Genomic DNA, 24,185 nt, shown 5'->3' on the forward strand with positions numbered 1-24,185 from the left:
TAGAACAAGTTATAAAGCTGAAGGGACTGGCACTTGAACAGCAAAACTGAACTGCTACTGTTTTAAAATTCCCCAGAGCCCGAAAATTTAAAGTACTATTTTCTTACTCATGACACTTGGGAGGAACTTGTTTTCCTAAAATTAAAAAATAAATAGTTTTAAAAAAAAATCACTGAGAAATAATTTATCAATAATCACTGATTTTTTCAAGGTATAGTATACATGTGATGGAAACAGCTTGTACCAGTAGTGTAGTACACACTCTGTTTGTGTGGAAGCACCACAGGGACCATTTTGTTTCTGCAACGGCATGTGAAAACAGTGCTTTCACCCCTGTTGTCCCTTCCCGCATGTGACCTGCGAGTGTTTGTAAGGTGGCAGAGGGCTTAGTGTGACAAAAGTGGTTGGGGCAGTCCCTTCGTTCTAATCAAGTAATACTAAATATGCCATAATAATGGCTTCCTGTTCTCCCTGGTGCTACAAAACAGTTGATGAAAACCTGCCTTTCTCTGCAGCTAGAGAAGCCACTTCTACAAGTCATAATAGCAGAAAGTCAGTGGGATTGGAGGAAAGGGGTATGGGGCTTAAATCAGGAGAAACTATGCCAGTTAGAAATGTTCCTTCGCAAAGGCAATGGAGGTAGCCGACCTGTGGGCCAGCAGACAGAAACACTGCCCAGAGCAGAGAATTAAGACTGATCCTCAGTGGAGGCTTTGGGATCTTTGCTGCAGTTGCTTACTGTGAGATTTGGAGATGCCCATGAAGGAAGATAACTGATGATGCAGTACAGGAAAAATATTCCAACACAAGATACCTTGTCTCATCTCAGTGTATCCATGGGGTTTAATGGAAGAAGGATGTCATATATGAATACATAAGGATGAAAAGTTCTTTATGTTGAAGGTATAAAGTATACGTACATTCCCACAGCAGTGATGTAGATGGGAACATTTAGTCAAAGGTAAAAAAGAAAATTTATCACATTTTTCCAACGTTTATATCAGGTAGTAAAACATATCTGACAATGCAACCTAGCAGATGATGACAGAATGGGGGAGGGGGAAAGGGAGAGGAGGAAAAGACCCAGAGAGAAAGAGAAAGAGAGATTACAATAATTCTTTTACTTGCCAATACATACTTTAACAAGACACCTCAAAACTACACATTTTCTCATTGAGTAGCTTGGAAAGGGTACATTGCGAAGAAGCATGCTGCGTATGCTTGGTGATCAGCTATGAACTGGCTTTAGAGACAACAGAGGATGAGAATTAAATATTTCTCTGAGAGTAAGTGCAACCTACTTGACATGATCCAAATAATGATTCTGGGGAGGAACTATAGTGCATCTAAAACTGTAGATTCATCCAAGTTATTCAAACCTTCTTATTTTCAATTAATTACTCCTCCTTATTTTATCTTAATGGAGTTCTTGTGAGAAACTGTCGTAACCGTCCCACAAGCAGAAATCAGGGTGGTGCACCATGTTTGTATGAATGTGTGATCTATAATTCACTAATTACGATCCACTGTTCCAGTATTTACCTCGCTGTAAAAACAAACAAACAAACAAATCAAATACCCCCCCCCAAAAGTCTTCAAAAAGAAAAAACCACAAAACTCCCCAAACCCCCTTACATCAAATAAGAATTTTCCATAACCCAGCTTGTGTCCATTGCCTCTTGTTATCACTGTGCACATCTGAGAAGAGTCTGGCTTTGTCTTTTCTTTATCCTCCAATCAAAACTAGAGGTATATTATGGATTTTGCCTTTAAGAAGTGCATAGTGATAGAACTAGAATATTGCCACCTTTGCTACACAGTTTGCCTTAATGCCATGTACATACATATAATTTATTCTTAACTACATGACCTATGATTGTGTAAGACCAGAATTAAATAACACTTAGAAAAATGTTTAGAAAAGTTAGAAGCAAAGGAAAAAATAAAACTGAAATCTTATTCTAGCAAACTAATGCTTATCCTTAATTTGGGATCACTACACAGTAGCAAAAGGAAAGTATGCAAAAATACATTATGAAAGTAAGACTAGAATATTATTTAAACCAAGAAAAAAAGCACAGAAGATTGTTTCATGAAAAAAATGAATGCCTTTTGTCAGAGTTTTAGAACTGGCATGACAAGCACCTCACATGTGAAACAATTGAAAAAATTGGAGTGACAAGATTCATGACAAGTTTTTCAATTTTTGAGTAAAATGAAGACTGTATTGGGAATACAGGGTGAAGATTATTAGGAAACTACCATTTAAAGTAGCAATTGTACAGAAAAATTTGGATTTAACTGAGAGTATGCAAAGAGACAGGTAGGTGGAAAGAATCAGAGACACCTGACAAGGAGATACAACTAAATCTTAATCTTAACAGTAATGAACAAATAAAGTCGAAGCAAGAGAGAAAAGATCTGAGGAAAAGAAAATCACGCCCTTAACAACTGCAGTCTTTGACTGTTCCTTAACTGTTACTGTACAAGTGCAGCTGACTGAAGAATGCTTCTGAGAGAGAATTTTATCTTCAAAGAAAGCAAAATACTTCCTCAAACACTCAATGCACAAACTTTTTATAACACTTTGTGCTGGAAGAATTTCATGCTATTGGGTTGTGAGCTTATATCTTGGGATGCTAGAACTGTTAGCAGAGAGGTTCAAATACATGATCTCTGGAGGTCCCTCCTAACCTCAATGATTCTGCAGTTCTGTCCTAGCTTTTATAAGAAAATTAAATTTGGTTAAAGTAGCAACAAAAAAAGCATTTCTTATTCGTGTAACAGTCTACTAAAACCAAGCTACACTGCTGGATTTAACAAAATACTGGAGTTCCCAGAGCAACTTTGATTCTGTTTCTCACCAGACAAAATACTTTTGAGGACAACGTAGAAGAAAAGACATAATTTAACATACTGTATGATAAAATACAATCATTATCTGCCAAGCAATAAATGATATGGCTGCATTTGTTGAGAAGACCTGGTAAATATTGTAAATACACACGAGCATGAAAACAGTAATTATATATGTGGGAATTTTAATTTCACCCAATGCAGTGAAAAAAATAACTTTCTGCTCTTCCTGTTGCATAAGTGAAATTTTATGGACCTTTATGTGTTCTTCAACATTTTTAATTAAAATGTAAACTATATTATGTATCTATCTCATTCAAATTTCATTAAATTTCAACGCTAAAATTAAGGATTTTCTTCAAGATACAACAAATACAAATCCAGACAAAAACCATATCAGTTTCAATTATATAAGAAACCTCTTCAAAACTTCTCTTCTAACTGCAGAATTACCGTCAAAGAAAAATCTCAAAATACTAAGATATTTCTTGTATGATTTATGAACGTCTATACAGAAAGTCTTCTTACATCGAAGTTTGTAGATTTTTAATTGCCTTTTGGGAGACATAACACTTCTAATAGACTTTCCTTAAAAATCAAAGGTAATTAATAAGACCACAGTCCTCAAAAAATCCTTCAAAGTGCATAAACTTTTGATCAACAAAATATATTTCTCTATATTTAAGAGAAACTTACAGAAGATAGTGAATACACTTTCTTGAGAGTGAATACATAATTCTTAACTGTGAGATGGGGTGCCAAATTTAAAGTAAATGCTGTTTATATTGATACATCATTTACACTGAAGCTATAAAACCCCTCTGCACTACTGATACCCTCCTACAGTTGGTGCTTGTAAGGGCTGTAGTCTAAGAACTGGATTTTTCTAAGGATCTTACAGTGAATGCAATTTTTTTATATCACTGACATGTCTCCTGCAGGACATTTCTAAACTCCAAGTAAGATACTACAAATATAACTCTGTTATTGGCATTTTAGAAAAATTACAAAACCTAGTTTCCAACACAGGCCAAAGAAGACTGAATACAGATGCCAAGAAAGGATTATACATGTTATACGACGTCTCATGTTATCTATATACACTTGGAGTGATTTACTTAATGTAACATATAAGGGTTTAAAAAGTATGCAAAGATTTAAACTGCCATTATATAAATACCTATAGTTGTGACTATTCAGATCATAGTGTTTTGGTGTGTGCTTAATGTATTACAGGTAATGTTCAAAACTTTCTGTGGGATATTTTTGAATGTATGTAGCTATAAACTGAGTAACAGAGTAAAGCACAGACCTTTCCAAAACAATGCAAAAGCCAGATTTAAATTTTTAAATAAAGCCAGTTTTTATCTCAGTTAAAAAAATCTAAAAATCTAAAGATAGCTGAGGTACCTTTCTCCTGCAAAAAGAACTCTGGTAACTCTAAATAACAATACTGATTTTCTCAAAAGTTTTCATGTTATTTCTGTAACATTAGAAATTTCAAAGGATTATTTCCAAAGATTTAAAGCAATTAAGAAGGGGGTGTAGGGTGAATATGTATAATCTACTTTTACTCCTACTAGGATTCTCAAGTAAGATTGTCTCTCCTTGTAACCCTAGATGCACAATGTAGTGATTAGTCACACTGTAATCATTAAGGGTAGAAAAGGGGGAAATACTGTACCCATAATACAGATAAGGGGAGGAACCAGTGGTCCACCCCATCCAAGCTGAAGAAAGGTTATCCTATATGAAATAGAAATATATAGCCTGTTATTAGTTGTGAATCTGTAATGACAGACACTTGATGTTATGTTTTATAACTCAATCATCTGAGAAATATTTCTTTCCTACTAATGAAGTTTGGAGTACTCATGAAAATGCCTCATTATCGCTTTCCTGGTAAGGGAATCTAAGGAATAGTCATTGAATTTTATAGGATATTTAAGATATCAAATACTCTAATTTAGTTTTACAAGTTATGAAATTGGACTGGAAATTTGAAATACAGTAAATGTTTAAAGCCATCAGCCAGAAATACGCATAAGGCATGCAAAACTGAAAGTGCAAGTGGATTTCAGATTGTTTGCTGCCTTCTACTATTTCTCTAATAAATAAATCAAGCACGGCATGACATGCTTTATTTTGTGAAATTAGACACAAATGCATGCTTTATTGTCACTTAATTCTCTAACTCAGCAAAGCAATGTATACTAAGTATTCTACATTTACAAGTAGCATACCAATTCAGGACTAGCGCAAAAGCATTGTATTGCAAGTACTAAAAAGCTAAACAAAAAGCAATGGGTATATTCAAATCTCAGTTTGCAGATACTTCTGCTCAGTACATACACTAATTGAGATGAGAATATAAACCCTAAGACAGAAATTTAAATTAAATTAAAGCAATTCTTTACTTTGCCTTCCAGCAACTGGGTGGAGTTGGTTTTGAGATTCACTATAGAAAGTATTAAAATTTCTCAGAATTCATTATACTAGCAGATATTTTACATGCCTTTTAATATGGCAAAATTCACTTCTGTGCTCAAAGCAAGCACAGGCTATGGACCACTTGTACCCTATTTTGGTGCAAGCAATTCATATATCTTATATTCACTTTGGAAAGAGAATTTATCCCATTTATGAAACAGCATAATTACAAAATTAAGTTGTAACTACAGAGTACATCTGTAGACTTATAAGAATATAACTTAAAAAGTGAAGTATGTTTCATGTTTAGGGATAACAGAATGGTTATTAGTGTTTACTGACTACGTAAAATGCTGTATTCTTCCAATTCACCAGAATGGTAAACTTATTTAAGAAAAAGATTAATTTAAAGTAGCTGAGAACTTAGCAGATTGTTTTATAAAATGATGCAGAGCTTTTTACATACAGGGACTTTTGGGGAATTCATATGAACTCTTATAGTTTCAATGCAAAATTTGCAGTTTTGAACATGGGGGTAAACATTAAAATTATAAATACATGCCGAATAAAAACTCCGCTTGTTTTGTCACAGGTGTCTGTAAGTATAGGCAATATAAAAAAGCAAAGAGGGTTGATTTATTTTTACTTTCTGTTGGGAGATAGAAGAATCTGGTTTTATGGATTTTTATGAAAACTCAGTTTCTGAGAAGACTGTAATTTGACTATAATCTTATCATGAGCTGGTCAATTATTTATTATTTGAATCTTTTTACTGTTCGTGAGTCATTCATAAAGAAATGCTACTATCTGTCAGTGAGCTGTTGTGAATACTTGCCAAGTGCTTTGGAAAAACTATTTTCAGAAGTACATGTAACTAATAGTAATGATAAGGCCAGTCAAATTTGCTAAGCGACTGGAATCTGGTACTTCATTGATAATCATTAATATTGGAGGACGGAGCTGAAACCTTTTTTGCATTGCCAGGCTTGTCTGTGATTCCTACACAGTATGTCACTTGTGAATTATTCATGTTGTGTATCTGAAATTCTATCAGATGATTTGGCTTCTGGCATAGTCTCATAGTTACTCAGTGAAAAATAAGGGAAAGCAGTAAATAGATTTCAAATAACAGGTACTTTTCTTTGAGCACGAATATCCTAAGTCTTTTAAGTGGAATACTTGCAAGGCAATCATGTAAGGATACAGAAAAATGGAATAAAACATTTGGCAATCAATTTTGACATTATCTTTCTAGAAATGATCTATTTTTTCCAGCGTCATCTAAAAAGCTGCACTTCTTAGTCCCTGTGCAACTTCTATACTGGTCTCCCAGTCCTCCTGCAGCTGACCAGAATATTATTTTAAAAGTAAAGCTGACAGCAATTTCCCGACATTTCTCTGCACAAAACAACATTTATCTGAATGTTCATGAACAGTAAGTACAAAGAAAGACAAAGAGAAAATGGCTAAATCAAATAGTCATTCCAAACTTAAATAAGAATTCGTACATTATGTAGTACTTGACCAGCTCTTACCCTGCTGAATATCAATTCATGAATTTCAAATGATGAGAAAACTGTTAAAAGTCAATTTGCTGTATGAAACTGAAATTCATTAATCTAGTAACCATTGGTTAGCAATATTTTTTTTCTGATGCATTCTGAAGTAGAGATATGTAGCCTGATGAATACAATTTAAGGAACAGCATTCTAAGCCTCAATTTGACTTGATTAAGCTTAGATTTGTATCTAAGTGTTGTTCAGACAGTATATTCCAGGCTATCCCACTGGTTTATAATTGACCTGAAATTCATTAATGCATTGTTTCCTCTTATGTTTCCATGAAGTAGCAAAAAGCATTCTCTTAAAACAGATTTCAATGACATGCATATAGAGTTAGTTTGTATTCAGTGGCTTTAAGGAACAGAAGGTATAAACAAATGAAAAAATAAGTTAAAAAGCTTTCTTGAGTGAGATGAATAGTAAGCAGGGTCTCTAACTCAGAATAAGTAAGAAATAACCTTATATACATTGTATTGAATATTGAATAGAGATTTGCTGAAACAAGGAAAGCATTTACCTTACAAAAAGAGTAATTTCATAGAGAAATCAAATAACCTGATTTGTTTTTAAAGTCAGCCAAACTCAGAAATAGATTTAAACCACTAATAGGTATGAATATATCTTTAGTACCATCTAGTAAAATTCAGTGGGGTTAGACCAAAGGTGGTTTATTAAATATGAAGAAAAATGAAGGATTTCAACTGGTAAGAGAAAATATCTTTATTAACTAATGCTAAATTAAATTCCTGTATAAATATCTTCTTATGTTTATCAGTAAAAAATTAATAAGATCTTGTTACATCTTACTCATTATTAGGCGTCTGTTAAGAGAGTTCATAGTTGGTTATTTTGAAGTCTTAGATGGAAAACTCCTGAGATTGGCTAGAAAGTAAAGTAACCTTAATGAATGTAACTTCTATGTGATACTGCATACGGATTTAGGTGAATTGATGAAGCTTTTTGCTTATCTGTTAGTAAAAGATATGCAATAGATAAAAAGTGCAGCCTTTCTGCATGGACTTGTCATTCCTTATTCTGCATGCATGGATTCTTTCTATGCATGCATAGTTTCAGATTCTTTCATGTTGTCTTACCCTCATGCCTTCAAATCGTGACAAAGCTCTTAGAGGTCTCAAAGCTCTTAGTGTCCTAAGGGACTTAATGGCACCAAGTTCAGAGTAACCCAATGCATTTGCTGTTAAGCTAACCAAAGAGACCTATATGAAAACAGGAAAGTAAAAATTATTATATTGTACATACTACTTTACATACCATAGGTGTGAGATATAAACTTCTTTAGAAGAATCTAATTTTGGACCGCTTTCTTCAGGAATATGAATTCTTTTAAACACAAAAACAAAAAAGTAGCAATATGAAACAAGAGTAGAATAGGTGAATAAACAAACAAAAATATAAGGTAACAATATCTGGAAACATTAATACTTCTGAATTTCATATTTTACTAGTGATTTGAGGGCATTTAACCCCACAAAAACCAAATTCAATTCATCTCTCCTTTTCACCAATTAGATATTGCTGTCACTTTTTCATTGTTTTACAATGCTGTTGGGATCAGTAATTATAGCTGATAAAGCCCATTTGCCTGCCCGCAACTGAGAGGGAAATGATTGAAGCCTGTTTTGAATTGGGTCACAGAGCAACATTACTCCCCTGGAAATTGATAGAAAGGATTAATTTTTCTATATGCAGTTACACTGACTAATCCTTTTGCCTGACTGCTGAATTTATGTGCTCTACAAGCTGACATTAACCTGGGTTATGCTGTTTCTTATAAGAACAGTTCCATAGGCAGCAGGTATAATAAAGTCTCATATCCACAGGCCTTTATGTATTCTATGTCCCTACATTACCTCAGTGAGAAATATGATATCCTCTACATTTTCTATGGCTCCTGTTGAAAATACCTTCTGTTTTCTTCCTATTTCCCCTAAATGTTCCTTCATTATCCTAATTCCTTACCTATTTATTGGGCCAGAAATAGCACAATGATCTCGTGTACTCTGTCATTACAAAGAACAATGCAGCAGGTAAAGAGAACTCTAGGACAGCGCTCTTCATGAACCATATTTAAAAATAAGCATTATATGTGAAATCTTTAGCTTTTAAAAGTTAATAGCTTTTCTGTACATGTCAATCCTGAGCTCTAGCAACCCACAAAACTAAGTCCTTCTGAAACTTAAATTCCTTTCTCCAGCACATTCACCATACTACTGAACACTTTCAAGCTTTCAAGCTGCCATGTTCTAAAGACAAATTAAAGAAAAGGTGTATAAATCCAGGATTTAATCACGAGGTTATTCAGACACTTGAATAGGCATTATAGTTTCACACAAAGTAGTATTCAAATCTTCACATACACAAGATGGCTGTTTGGGATGTTATGATTTAAATAAGGTCAAATATTAGTGAAAATTAGTTTAGAAAAGGAACCAGTGCTTCTGCTTGCATGCTTCTTCAAGTTATTTTTGTTATAGGTGCCACTTAGATACCCATTTTGAGAAGAATTTAGATACTGAAGAACAAAAGTGTTTTCCAAAGAAAGGGTACTTTCTTTGTATGAGTACTATGTTTGAACGTGGTTATCTGAAGCTGTGTATGTGAAGTTGAATCCTAGATATATTTAATCCATAATGCACACCAATCAAAAGGGTTGTAGATGCCAGTCAGAAAACAAAGCTTGAGAAAATGAATGGCTTTGCTTAGCCCTTGTATGCTGGGAACACATTCAGAAACCTTGATTTTTAGCAATTCCTTGGGTCAGTAACTGCTTATGAAGTTCAGCTTTTACCTATTCAGTGTTTATTTCTAAGTCATTGAAACCAAGATGGAATGCATCTTAATTTTAAAATTGAGCTTGTTTAATATTTGGTTTTCATACAAGTTTTACCAGAAATTTCTATCTTAAAAATGTAGCAACTGGTTGTGGTTTAGTAACTAGGCAAACCAGTATTTTAGTTTCACACACAGAACTTCGTAGACTGCAGAAAAAGTATGTGTTTCTGCACATTGGAGGTTTTCTCAAGGGGGCATACTTAGGACATTACTTTAAATTCTCCATAATTGCATTAATACATCAAGAAGTGGCCTCCCCCGTTACACAGCACAGAGGAGTTATAACTATTAGATAGCCCTTGCAGGGAGGATTATTGAGCCTAATTTCAAACACAGCTGTGAATATTGCAAGCTCAGTAATATTCATTGGATTTTTAATACTAAGTAAGCCCCACCACTCATGCTACATGTTGCATTCCCTGTAAAACCCTAATTCAGCCATATGCTGAAATTTGAGGGCATGATGTTTGTTTTCTTGGAGTTTTAATCCAGATGAGTGTCTGATGTCTGGTGGACCAGACACCCGTCTATATGCTGGATGCGACTTAGACCGTAGCGGGGGGGAAGGCAGGTCTGAAGGTGAGAATGAGCTGCTAGGAATGGAACAGGGGACAGCACTACATCTTTCAACACCAGTGCTGGGATAAACCCTTTAACTATTTGTGGTCCTACCATGTGAGGTTCTTTTGTCAGCAGGAGAAATTCCAGTCTTTCTTAACTCTGTGATATAGGAAGGCAGTGTTGTAAATGTAAAGTGAAAGAGAAATACGGATTTTTTTTCTCATCTACCTTACTTTTTAAATTGAAAAGTAAACTAGAGCAAGTAATTAAAAAAAAAAAACAGACAAACATAAAAGTAACACCTAGAAAATATACTACATACATCAACAATCAGAAAGTCCAGCCAGCACCAGGCATTAGTAAAGTAGGTTTGATAGCCATAGGCCACCCACTTCAGCAGCATTTCCAGTATGAAGATGTAAGTGAAGACCTTGTCAGCGTATTCCAGCATAGTCTTGATTGTTTTGCGCTGTTCAATATATATGTCTTCAAAAGCCTGTGGGTAAACACATTCAAAGATATTTGTTGTTCCCTTTTGTTACTCCACATCATGTTGTAACAAAAAAAAAAAAAAAAAAAAAAAAAAAGAAAAGGCAACAAAAAAAGGAAACAATCTTTCTTCAAGAAAAGGCGTGGGAGTGTCACTTCTATCTGATGTCTCCTTTTCTGCTAATGTGATATATGCCTGTTTTACCCCTATGGAACTATATTTTCCAGCTCACAGGAAGGAGAAGCATATATTACACAGCAACCACTTCACTGGTCAGAGATTTTTTAAAAATTTATTTATTGCTGATGGTGAATTATTCTTCTCAGAGCATTTCCAGTACTCAAAAAGAACACTGATTCTGCAGAGTGATATGCCTGAACTGAATTCTACTGAGATAATTTGGTTTCTATGTAGGTAGATCCATTTTCAATGTCCAGGGCCATAGCTGTGAAGTTTTTGAGGACAATGACAATACAATTATCTTATGTTTTTAAGTCCTGTTGCTTTTTGAAAATTTTAAGCAATAAATCATAAATCAAATTCTTCCTTTCTTAAAAAAGGCATTTGTCTAAATCAAATACCTGCTTTGCTGTTTTATTCACATTTTGAGAAACATAAAATTTCTGAGATCCTTGCAATGTTATTTACGCTTTTTGTGGGTTTTCATTTGAAAAAACATAGCTTCTGCTTTTCAGAAATTCTTCACATCCTCCAAGAAATTTTCCTTTAATTGCTTGTAATTTTTAATTATGCTGTTATTTCTTATGGAGAACAATTGATTTTATTGAATTGAAAGAACTGGAATGATCTGCTAGCTTGCGGAGATTTGGATATTTATTGATAGTAACATCCATTTTTACCCAGCCTGCTTCAAATGATTAGTGTTTGTCTACCAATCATTGAATTAATATCTGCATATCAGTAATTTTGAGTACTTAGATCAGGCACTATATGTAATCACTGACAACTTTATCTCACAAAACTGGGGAGAGCCAACACGCATCATTTCCTTCTTATAGGTGGGAGTATGCCAGAGGCTCAGCTAGCAGTGCTCTGGGCAGCTAGGAGTGTGTCTGCTCCCTTGCCCTAGGGCAGGTGTTTGCAGGCAGCCTGCAGTGTGCCTGTGCCTGCCAGATTCCCTGGCTGTAATGACAGTGAGAGTTGAGTCGTCTGGAGTGTGGCCTTGGGGTGGACGTCAGAACACAGTACAGGCAGGTCCAAAGAGACCTTTTCACTATTACACAGGCAGTTGAAGGCAGAGCAGGATTTGACATCTCCAGAGGCTTGGGCTAATCCCCTGGTCTCTGAAGCATTTTCACAAAATAAATGTTCTGTGGATGACACACACTTTAGGTTCACAAAGGCAAGATGCTAACACTGTGGGATCTCATCTCAAATTCCCTCTAAATACAATGATGGAAATTCACCTTTATCAGATCTCTTGCCAGTACTTCTCTCTCATTTAAATTCTTGTCACTAAAGGTTTTCTCCACTTGGTAGCATGAATCAAAATTCAATAGTGTAAATGTGAGTCTTTTTTTATTTCTGAGTTTTAAGTCACAGGGAAGGTGTCACATGATGTTGAGTAAAAGTTGCTTGTTTGATGATTGTGTTGATATTAGACCAAACAAAACCAAAATTATACTTAGAGAATATAATGATAGGTATAATCATAAACTGCTAATCATTAATGGTATTTTAAAGTGTTGGGAGTCATCGAAAGAATTTATAATACAGTTTTGCAACACAATTTTGCTTTATGATGTAGGAACTTAAGTAATTTACCAAAGGGTAATTGCATCTACCAGGGTAGATGCTAGATATAGCCTATGTTATCTTAGGCGCGTAGTTTGCCTGAGAAACTTCAGTTCAATATGTATCCAGGCTCACATTTATTTAAGAGTTCATCTCCAATTTCTTTATTCTTTGTCATTATTTGTATTTGTGAAATACCGTATTATTGGTATGTTTTGTTTCTTTTATTGTTACAGATTTCTATTTTGGTTGGCTTCTTTTTATTCTGTCCTCACATACTTGTTAACCCGAAAGGAAAGTCATGGTTTTACAGATATGCCTTTACTCTACATGAGTATGAGTTAGTAGAAGTTGAATTAGAAGCATAAATAATAAATTCTTATTCTTAGAAGGGAATAATTATAAACACACAGTCAATCTTTCTTGCGTTCTAGTACATAACATCTCTAGGACCCTACAAGCCAGCTCTGGCTCTTGCAGGGTATTGTGAGCTGTTTATGCCACTACAGTTACTTCCAAACTCTTTTTTTTCACCAGTGGCAGTTCTTTTCCCTGAGTTATATCAGTAAACACCAGTAAAACTAGAGAGCAAACTCAAATAACAGTTAAATATGTTCTCTTCTTTGCATGTTGTCCCTCTCCCTGCTTCAGGCTCTATTCTGTCCGTTCTTTTTTCAACAGACTGTTAAGAGACTTTTTCTACCATTCTTTCAAAGGCTTAACTAACATTTAGTTCTGCCATTTGAATTATGTATTCTTTCTGGTGGAGAAAACTAGGTTAAAACAATCTTTGAAGAGCCAACTTTTAAGAAGTTTTCTGACAACACTGTGATACTCTGTTCATGTTTTACTTACCAGAGCTCCACTACTGAGGAGAATCATAAAGACAATGAAAGTCTCAAACCAGTTGTGTTCGACAATCCTGAAGCAGGTTTTTCTAAGGTTCCACCACTGCTTTCCTCTCCCTTCTTCTATACTTACTTGACAGCACTTGAACCTTCGTACACAGCCTTTAAAACAATGTATGTATCGAGGAAGGGAAAAAAACAGAGACTTTGTTGAATTGCATTAATTTAGGTTATGCATTCTATTAATGATACAATACTACTTTTCCAGAAGCTGTGCTACCAATAGATTTTCACATAGATGACCTTCTTTTTCTCCAAAGCAAAAAAAATTAACACTGAGACAATTGGAATTTACAATTAAATGAACAAGTGAGAAGCATTTCTCATTTATCAAGAACTAAGTGCTCAATACAGTGCACACAAAACCATAAAAGTCCATGGAACATGAAGCCAAATTACAAAATACAAAGTATGAATAAAAATATACAATCTCATCCATATGTATAGTAGGTTTATGTAGTAAGATATGGGGAAGTATTGTTAAATTGTAATTTCTTTTGTTTATTCTCGTTAAATTCAGACAATGTTGCATTTATTTTATGAAAAAATTCTGTCTGCTATCTGAGTTCTGAGCTTTTCAGAACCAGTTAACTTCTCTAACTTGTGCCCATAATTTATTTAAACTTTCATGATTTAGCTGCTGACTTGATTTTGTTTCTTGTTTCATTTAGGTAGAAAAATACTAGTAACCAATAATAGTATTTTCTTTGCCAAATCCAAGTCTGATACTAGTACTACTTCTCACTAGTTCAGTGTAAATGTCTAAAGAAATTCCTGTTGTCACGTCCAGAAATAACCCAACCCTAGCACTGACAGTAGCATTTACGTTCCAAACTTGAAATCTAGCTTTTGCTTACAGATACCAAAAATGACATTTATAGCCTTACATGACTGTTTTAAACCTATTCCTTTCCCCACTTCCTTTACATGCACACATCCATAAGGTTTCTCAGAAGGAAATGCCTTTGAAAAGAAAGTTTATGACCAGATTCTGGTTTTATTGAGTTGTATAAAACAGACAATGAAGGAAGCAGGAAAGATGAATACATCCACTGGAGAGACTGTTCTTGCCCCAGGTGGTACACAAAGGCCCTTCCTTCTCTTTTTGCCAACTTATAGAAGGTTCATTTAGCATTTTGCACAAAAACATCCATGTGCAGTTTTTATTTACCACTCAACCGCTGTTTCAATAATGTATACTTTATAAAGCACTTAGACATCTGTGAAGAGTGGTATAAAAATAGTGTGTTATTTTATTATCTAGGAGACTAACTAAACTCAGAAAGTACTGTAGTTAGTAATAAAATAAAACTTTTAGTAATATATGTTAAAAATAATGATAAATTTCTGATAAAATGTTTTCTTAATTGTGTATCTGATATGTAGTATCATTGTGGTATCATTATCTATATGGTAAACCATGATCTAAATGTACTACTGCTAATAATAATCATTTAAGCGTTAACAAAAGAGTAATTCAATACGTAAAGATGAATACTTAGTTTAAATAGAGAATTATTCCATAATTTATGAATAAGTATTATTAGTATTTTTGTTCCAAACACCTTCTGTGAAGCAGGCCTCTGGCTCCTGGGCTTCTTCAGGTTCAGCTTCTGGTTGCTCTTCTGCAGGAAGTCCGATATCAACTGTGCTACCTTCTGATGAGCTAGACAAATTTAACTTCTGTGAAGGAAAAAAAAAAAAGCATCACAAATGCACAGTAAATATTTTTAAAGGCAAATATTAGTTGTTTTCAGAATAAGTAAATAATTCTGCCATGTTTTTTTGTGTTCTAGTATTCGATGTAAGTAAATTGCTGATAAACGTGAAATTTGTACAATCTTTGGTTTTCCTTCTGCATTGAATGGATCCATTAACTAGAAGGTGTATCAGTGATAAATAAGGCTTTAAACAAAATTATGCTTTAAACTGAAAAATATGAATGATGATGCTAAGCCTGCAAAGCTTTATGACCACATCTAGCCGTAAGTGGCAATGATCCCTTGACGTACATAGAAATAATAAAGCTTAAATATATATGCAGGAATCTATAGTGTCTACTGAAAAGCAGGTAAGAGCCTAAATACAGCTATATAAATGAGGTGGGAGTTCAGAGGAATGCAGGAAAAAAGAACTGATCAGCAGAGAAGGCTTACTTTAGAAGTCAGCAAGTACAGATTAAAATTGCTGAAAGTCTAGCTCAGAATGAAGCAAAAACTGCATACAATAAGGCTGAGGTAGATTAAAGATAGCCCATAAAACATCAGATTGTGTTTTATAACCTAATCAAATTTTCAATAACATGATGAGCATAGACAGGAGTGGAAAGTGGAAACCAAATTTTTAAAAACTGAATGCACTTAAGCTAATCCTATCCTAAAAATTCTCAAACCATTGTAACAGGCAGCTGGGACCTGGCTGCAACCTAGCTCGTTAGTATCGTGGCTAAAGTTTGGGTAAAAATTGTGAAGGAAACATATTTAAGGATGTAGAGGTAAACAAAATAATGGAATAAATGGTCCATCAGTGCTAGGTTGCAGCAGGCTTTTTGATATTGAGGACAAAAAAATCCCCAAACCCTAACAACAAAACTGTTACTGAAGCTGTAGCCAGTCCATTTTTCAGTAACAATTCCAGGACTCATTGACGTTGAGTTGCATGGTGATTAATAAAATTTGTAATATTTTAAGTAGCCAGGTTTTAGTTAATTTCATCTTGCGGTGACTACAGAGATTGGAATAACAATGTTTCACTTTATCAGGAAAATGGGTTTATGTATCCAGTTTCAGGCTCTGTCGTTATTTGTCACAAAAACCAATTTACAGAGGTTTTTTTTTTTTTTTTCCCAAATTACATTACAGAGTTGCCTCTCTAATATTTTTACAAAAATATTGTCTACTTCAAGTAATCCAATTTTCACAAATCATCCTTTGCAGTATGATTTACCACTTTGCAAAATAATTTTGAAAACACTTTTCAAAACTTTTTCAAAGCTTTTTCATTTTTGGAAAAAACCCTTTTCATTCTATTTCTCTATTTTCTTCTAAGAAGCAGATTTTCTGTAATATTACTGTCAGCTACTTTTTGCACACTAAAATTAAGTTCTTTGTAAGCTCAGTGTAATTTACAATTTTAAGATGATTAATTTATTACTTTGCTAAGGGACAAAAGAGTACTCAGCTGAAAAAACAAACCAAACCAACCAACCAAGCAAACAAACAAAACCTCTGCAGAAACCCCACACCTTTAGAGCTGTCCCAATCAGCAAAACAGAATCCTGGCCAGCACCATAAAACTCCAGGAATGGTGCTGAAAAACTTTGTATAGTCTGAAGTCAGATGGAGCTCACCTGTTAGTGCCCTCTGGCCTGAGAAGTAGAGAATCCATGCAGTCTTTTCTAAGTAAGTGTCTCAGCAAAAACCCTGCTAATTCAAAGACTTTGCTGTTCTGGTGTTTATTGTTTCTTTTCTACAGCCCCATTATACTAACAGTCTCTATAAAATAAGGAGTTGGACTCAAATACAAAACAACACTGCTGGATGGATTCTCCAAGGAAATCTATATAATGTAACTGCTCTTTCATAAGCTTCTGGAGGAAGTCAGAAACATCACAGTACTTTCTCAATGAGATAAAAGGTAGCCCTAGTCCTACAGGTAGCTGTGCATTTACAGAAAGCTTTCCTAAACTGAATCTGTTCCCCATTGGTTGGTCATAAACCAGCTTGTGTCACACCATTTGTCTGCCTGCTCTATGATGGGTTAGAAGACTGGACTGGACTGGTCAGCACTGAGGTAGTTGTGGGGAGAGTAGATGACAAGTTGTTTTATTTAGAAATTCTTCATGCTGGGGCAAGTTCATAATATGCTCAAGTACATTCTTATAACCTCTATTGTGGCAGCAGTTCAGCAGCTTGAGTCACAGCCAAATTATAAGATATTTTGGCTAATATTTAACAGGAAAAGAAACACTAATGCTTCAGATATTAATTTGGAAATGGGAACAACACTGTCTCTGAAATAGGTTACTATGGGCAGAGGCTGTTCTATACAGATCTCCTTTCTCAGATTGCACATAGCTTAACACTGCGGGTTTTTTTAAGAACTTGAGAGGGCTTATGCACAATGTAGTAATGGCCGTACAGAATTCAGCTAGCCTAAAATTAGGTGTCTGAAGTACTGTTAGCAATACAACAGTGGCAGTGGAAGATGAGCTATCCCACAAAGAAACTGGATTGCTACCAGAATGCAAACTAGCTAGTTTAAGGTTGAGGTTCCTCAAGTCAGAAAATTAGTTTTCTTAAATATCTGGAAAGATAATTTTCTGATTTGACTAAAATGTCAACAAGCTAAGTCACAGGAACAGTTATAGCCTTAATGTGTTTTTTAAAAAATACAGTTCTCAACTTGGCTTTATATCTATAGCCTGCTTTGGTATTCCCTTAGCAACATGAGATATTTTTAACTTTTGATACTATTTTTTGGTTTTAACAATTAAGTGAATTTGAAGTATATGGAAAAGTCTATGGTTAAAACTTATTTTTATGGGAACGTAACCACAGAAGAGCTGACAATTTTAAAATCTAAAATAATTCCAGTGCCTGAAGAAAATAGATAAACTATCTCTATGTTTTCTGGTTTATACCTGCTCACAAAAAAATCCCTTAGAGGGGGATTTTTTGAGTGGCAGAGAGAAGATGTATGACACTCCTCATGGGACCCTTGTTACAGAAAGCAAACAAAAGTTTCTGGTGGAATAAGTCTGGAGCTAAGGCACTGCCCTGCTCTACTGGTTGTTGCAATTACGATATGGACCATAAACAGTTCTTGTGGATTAGTTTGATCTCCTATTGCCTGGCGTCTGATCACCTCTTGGAGACTGTAATTTTTAACCTTTTCTTACACTTTAGTTCATCAAGAATTAAACCCTCCTTTGTGCACCCATTTATGCCCACGAGCAAAGAAGTGTCAAAATAACAAATGATCAAGAACTGAATACACTGGCTTACGCTGAAAAAAAAAGAAAAATACTCAAAAGATCAGAGAGAAACGCACAAAATATCTAAATACCTCTTTGCTTTCTTCCAGGTCTGACTCACTACTAAATTCCTCTGTGTTTAGATTTTCAAAGTCGGATTCACCCACAGCAATGGGCACTGTCACAGTGAGGCTTGGGTTGTTTATGAATGACATGTAATCACTTTCATCAATTATGTATTTTTCCACACTGCTACCTGTGCCTATGCCACTAGTTGTTCCATTCGCATCTTTAATATAGTCATGATCCTTGCTTAGTTCCACAGTTGTATGGTTAGAAATACAGCTATTTTTGTTGTTCAAATCTTCAAGTGGTTTGATTTCATCTAAAGCTTTTTGTTTTTTAACAAAAGCTTTTTGGATGAATTCACGTGCTTTTCTTTTCACATAATCTATGCCTTTCTGCATTCTTGCTACTGCAATTTGGAGATTATTCATTTCATTGTCATCATCTGTCACGGCAAGGTTGTCTGCACTAAATGAGCTCAAGAGCAAGGCCAAAAATAAGTTCAGTACCTGCAGAAAGATTAAAAAAAAAGGTTGTTCTAGACTTTATCCCAACAAAGAACATTTATTTTATTAAAAATTTTCTTATTACTGACATTGAAGACTGAAATCCCAATAATTCACCATAACCAAAGAAAAGTACCCTCAAAACTTTTTCTCTTTGCCATAAAAAACTGAGCTTTTTAAATTTTGCTTAGGTTCTGTTCACTATTCGAAAATATTCCAACAACTGACTAATACCTGTAAATGTGTTTTTAAATCCCCACAGTATATAAATATTTTGGTGCAAAATCTTATCATCTAAAAATGGAGATAACAGATTTGCTGTTCAGCATCATTTAAAAGTTTAATTTATCCCATCACACAGCAGAAATTAGATTATTTAGGTGACTAATCATATGGGATAAGTAATAAAAAAAATCCACAGCAAATGGTTTATAGAGAGCCCATAAACTAAAATTATTTGAAGCACAAAATATTTACAAAGAGCCAAAAGACAAATTAAGAACGTGACTAAGTGCTCATTGCAACATTCTTAGGATTTTGATATTGCAGAATACTTTGTTCTTAATCCAAAAAAGCTCTTAAGTTTAACTTTAAGCATCACTTGAAACCACCTGCTTAAGTGCTTTGCTGAAGCAGAGCCAGAGCACTTATTCACTTCAGGATTGAGCCCACTCTATTGCCAAATAATTTTTTGCTAATGCTTTGATTACGTACCACTAGGTTTCCAATCACCATGACCATCATGAAGACTGTAAGGCACATGGCTTGGCCAGCAACCTCCATGCAGTCCCACATTGTTTCTATCCATTCTCCACACAACACTCGAAATACGATCAAAAAAGAGTGAAAAAAATCTTGCATGTGCCAGCGTGGAAGCACACAGTCACTTGCGATCTTGCAGACACATTCCTTGTAGTTTTTCCCAAACAGCTGCATCCCAACCACAGCAAAAATGAACACAATAATGGCCAGCACCAGAGTCAGATTACCCAGAGCTCCCACAGAGTTACCAATAATTTTTATCAGCATATTTAGAGTTGGCCAAGATTTTGCCAATTTGAAAACTCGTAACTGGAAGAAAAGAAAAATACTGTTAGGACAACTAGCAAGAGAGAAAAAAAGATATTTTAAAGTTAATTTGTGGAAGGATATTACTGCAAAATATGCCCCGAGCATGACTGTTTGGAGGGTATCCTCTTGTCTAAAAGCATGAAGATGAAAAATTTTGTGAAGTTAGAGCTTGATATCCTCAAAGGATAGTTTTTACTGAAGGCCAAAGTTGTTACCGGTCATATTAGATGGAATTTAAAATTTAGGGTTCGTCTGTTAAAGCCATATGGGCCACTTTTCTATGGGTATTTGTAGAACAGATCTATTCCTGGCATGCCAATCAGGGGACAATACATCTAGTGAGTTGATTTGTTTCTGCATAGCAGGATGTTTAAAGTGTGTATATACACTGGAAACAGGCCCAGGGCACCCACTGCTATCTATCTGTCTGGATCTCCATCAATTGCCATTGAAGACAGTAAGATACCACAAGTAATAAGGTTTTGTACTAATGAAAGAGACATTAGGCTCAGTACTGTGGCAAACATCAAGCAAATTTTTAAGGCAAAAAAATATATTATTTTAATGAAGCCCCATTGAAAAATCAGTGCAATTGATGTATACTTACCAATCTGAATGATCGAAGAACTGAGAGTCCTTCCACATCTGCAAGACCAAGCTCGACCAAACTAAGCGTTACAATAAAACCATCAAAAATATTCCAGCCTTCCTGGAAATAATAGTAAGGATCCATTGCAATTATCTTGAGAAACATTTCTGCTGTGAAGATTCCAGTGAAGACCTGAATTCAAAATGCAGTTTGTTATTTCACTGTGAAATATAATATTACATATTCAGATGTTTAGTTTTTTAATTCAAGTTACGTATCTGCAATGCCTTATCCAAAACTGATACTTAAAATAGTTCAGTGTACTGTAGTGATTTATTATGCCCACCTTCCCTTAACAAGTGCCACGCAAACTAAATGATTTTTTCAATTAATTAAATTTTATACTAAACAAATTACATAAAATTCTGTTTTAGAACATTTATAATCCAATTTCAACTCTATCAGGATATGGACTTTCTCCTCCTGTACTGTACAAACAATATCGCAAATTTGATTTTCACAACATAAACCAGAATGCTTTCCAAGAAATTACATGGTATAACATCTTTCTTGGTATATTAATTACATTATACAGCAGCATGCATGAGGCCAAATCTAAGACTCCAGAGGGGCAGCTCCTTTGCTGGTATAACCTGCCATAACCCCATTCAGTTCAACCGAGATACGATTATTTATATCAGGCGGGGATCAACTGAGATACAATTTGCTGAAGCTGAGGAACTTCTACCTGGGTGTTGCCAGTAAGTTTAGTGAAGTTGACTGGCTCAATCACTTTAATGTCAGAAATGAAAGAGCACTTAAGAATGCATTTTGAATATGATCATGGGATGCTATGCTAAATGAAGTAGGAATCGTATTTGGGAGCCACTAAGGTAGTAACCCTGAGTAGCTTTGAGAGAAGTCTTAGAAGAATTTCCTATAGGATAGGAATGTACTAAAGCCACCATTAAAGGCTGCCTGAGCCCTGATTTGAAACGCTTTCTTTTTTTGGTTTTGATAACCCATTTTCAAGCAAGCTGAACAGAAAATGGGACAGCTAAAGAGAATAATCTAACTGGGATAATCAGGAGATGGACAAGAACAGTCTGGCTTGCTCTGCCTAGGAATACCAATGCTCAAAATAGATTTTATTACATTCTTTAAATACACTCCAGACACAGACACAAACACCAGAGAGGGAAAGGTTACTATTTTTTAAGCTACAGGATTGGAACCACTGAGGAAGAGGTAGGAATGAATAAATACAGTTTGAAACACTGACTCAGGTTCCTAACGATGAGGATGGTGAGGTTCTCAAGGAGCTTTGAAGTGGAGCAGGTGAACCCTGAGAGCCTGTATACTGCAGAAGGGTTTTATGTCAGGGAGCCTGAGTGGAAGAGCATTGTGCTTACAGCCAGGTGCTCTCGCACTCCCTTTGTAGTCAGATGTACACCAAGATTTATATGGCATTTTCTGGGTTGGAAAACAAACCTATAAAATGCTACAATACAAGATTTTACATTTTACTAGGAAAACCAGATTTAGAGTTTTCCTTATTTTAAGTATATGAAAACCAGCTATGCATTTATCTATTAATTCGTCCTTCTAAATGCTGTAGTTATTTACAACGATTATTAAAAATCCCATTATAAGAAATCAATTCTTAAAGTAAGAGACAAAGTAGGACTGCGGCTGCAGATAATTCTATGCAATCAAGCCTGTCAGTTCAAAAACATCAGAGCTACAAAAAATTAACTAACTCCTGAATTCTTTAATAATTTATCTTTTTGAAGTAGAAGGGAGAAAATATAGTTGACAACATGAGCTTACTAATTATCTGATGATAAAAAATATAAAAACTATAAGAGGAAAAAGTACTGCAGGGTATTTTTCATAGTTTTACATGAAGTATATAAAGCAAACAACCCACATATGCACATAAAAAGTCTTTTACAGAAGAAAATTCTAGGAATGCTTTTAAATGGCTCTTTTAGCTATTGTAAACCTGTGCTCAGGAAACAGGAATTAAAAACACATTCATAATTTAAAGATTTGTATTGATTGAACAAGTAACACTATGTTTATTTGCATAGTGTCTTTTTCATGGAAGTAATGCATTTCCTGGTTCAGTAGTTAGACAAATCAACTTCCGTTTAAGATGGACTTTACTTAATGTAGCATTAGTGCCATTTTTTAAATTTTTAATTTGGCTTAGCAGAACACTGCAATATATTGATTTTACAGCATCCTAAGTTACATGAGCCAGGGTTCACAGTGAAATTTCCAAAAATGTTCTGATAGAGTCATATCTGGTGACCAATAAATGTCCCAGAGACCAATAAATGTCCAAGAAGTCTACTTTCTAAAGAGTAAAAAAAAAAAAAAAAGCTGTTAAACCTCCCTCTTTCAGTTATTTCAGACATACCTCCTTCCAAATCATGAACATAAAAACCCAACAGACTTACCAGATTTCCGACTGAAAGTACGTTATTGAATTCATCAGTCATCGGATAATGTTCCATAGCCATAAAGAGCGTATTTAAAACAATGCAAATTGTAATAGCCAGGTCAACAAATGGGTCCATTACCACTAAGTTGACGATGTGTTTTACTTTTAACCAATGCGGACTGCAGTCCCAGATCAGGAAAATATTTGCAAATTTATACCAACATGGTGGACATTTCTGTCTTGATTCTTCGAGTTCTGTGGGAAAAAGAAGTTCATACAGGTAACTATGTGATTGCTCCAGCATTCCTCAATCCTATATGAATTTTGCCAGTCAAGTTGTCAGTCTAAACTGGTACTGATTAACATCCAATAAGCATGCCCTTTTTACAGGGCCTTTCATGAAAATCTATAAAAATTGCTATGAAATGTATTTATTTTGTTCAAAGCTTATGTATCAAGTACAGCTTCTTTGTATTCCAATCACTTTTCTGATCATTATCAATGTATGCATCCACTTGTATTATATTTTTTGTTGTTCCTTGATTACAATTCAGCCTGTTCCTCCCACTTACTGTTCTATTATGTAAATATTTTTATTCCAAAATTTGCAATGCTTGGGTGAAAATTTTCAATATAATTTTAATTCCTAGTTCAAGAAAAAGACATTTTTATCACCTAGAATAGCACTTCTTTAAAGAGTAACTGAATAAATGTAACTGCTAAAAATACATATATATTTTAACAATGGTTGCATACATATGAAAACTGTTCAGTGGCCTTTTTGTGTCCAATAATATATTTTTAATTAATATGTGTAAGCATCCACTCAGTTATGACCACCAAACATAACTTTGTAGTCCTGATGACCACATGAGGTAGACAGTAGCAAAACAATGAGACAGAAATGCTTACTTGGGTAATAACTTTAATGCTTACTTGTGTAACAACCTTAATGAATAAAGATCTTTGAGTTTACTGATAAATATGTGTCACTTTGTGGGACAGTATCTGTTAAGTAAGCTATTTTAAATCAGTTTTTAAGTTTCAACTCAAATTTTCAGAAGTCCATTGAAAAAACAGGTATTAAATATTAAGCTTTGTGTAGTACACACCT

General features: G+C 34.6%; 1 protein-coding gene across 1 annotated transcript in view; it reads right to left on the reverse strand.

Annotated features, from left to right (window-relative positions):
* Positions 1-24,185, reverse strand: part of LOC104127995 (sodium channel protein type 1 subunit alpha) — a 67,921-nt gene that overhangs the window by 18,631 nt on the left and 25,105 nt on the right. The window contains exons 13-20 of the mRNA XM_035896188.1: positions 23,088-23,377; positions 20,641-20,814; positions 19,677-20,033; positions 18,483-18,965; positions 14,981-15,098; positions 13,363-13,517; positions 10,585-10,758; positions 7,943-8,065 (exon numbers count right to left, since the gene is read on the reverse strand). Coding sequence (XP_035752081.1) covers positions 7,943-8,065; positions 10,585-10,758; positions 13,363-13,517; positions 14,981-15,098; positions 18,483-18,965; positions 19,677-20,033; positions 20,641-20,814; positions 23,088-23,377 — 1,874 coding nt within the window. The remainder of the gene's footprint in view (positions 1-7,942; positions 8,066-10,584; positions 10,759-13,362; positions 13,518-14,980; positions 15,099-18,482; positions 18,966-19,676; positions 20,034-20,640; positions 20,815-23,087; positions 23,378-24,185) is intronic.

This window comes from Egretta garzetta, unplaced genomic scaffold, assembly GCF_000687185.1.
Source record: "Egretta garzetta isolate BGI_Z169 unplaced genomic scaffold, ASM68718v1 scaffold16, whole genome shotgun sequence".
In the NCBI taxonomy this organism is placed as follows: domain Eukaryota; kingdom Metazoa; phylum Chordata; class Aves; order Pelecaniformes; family Ardeidae; genus Egretta; species Egretta garzetta.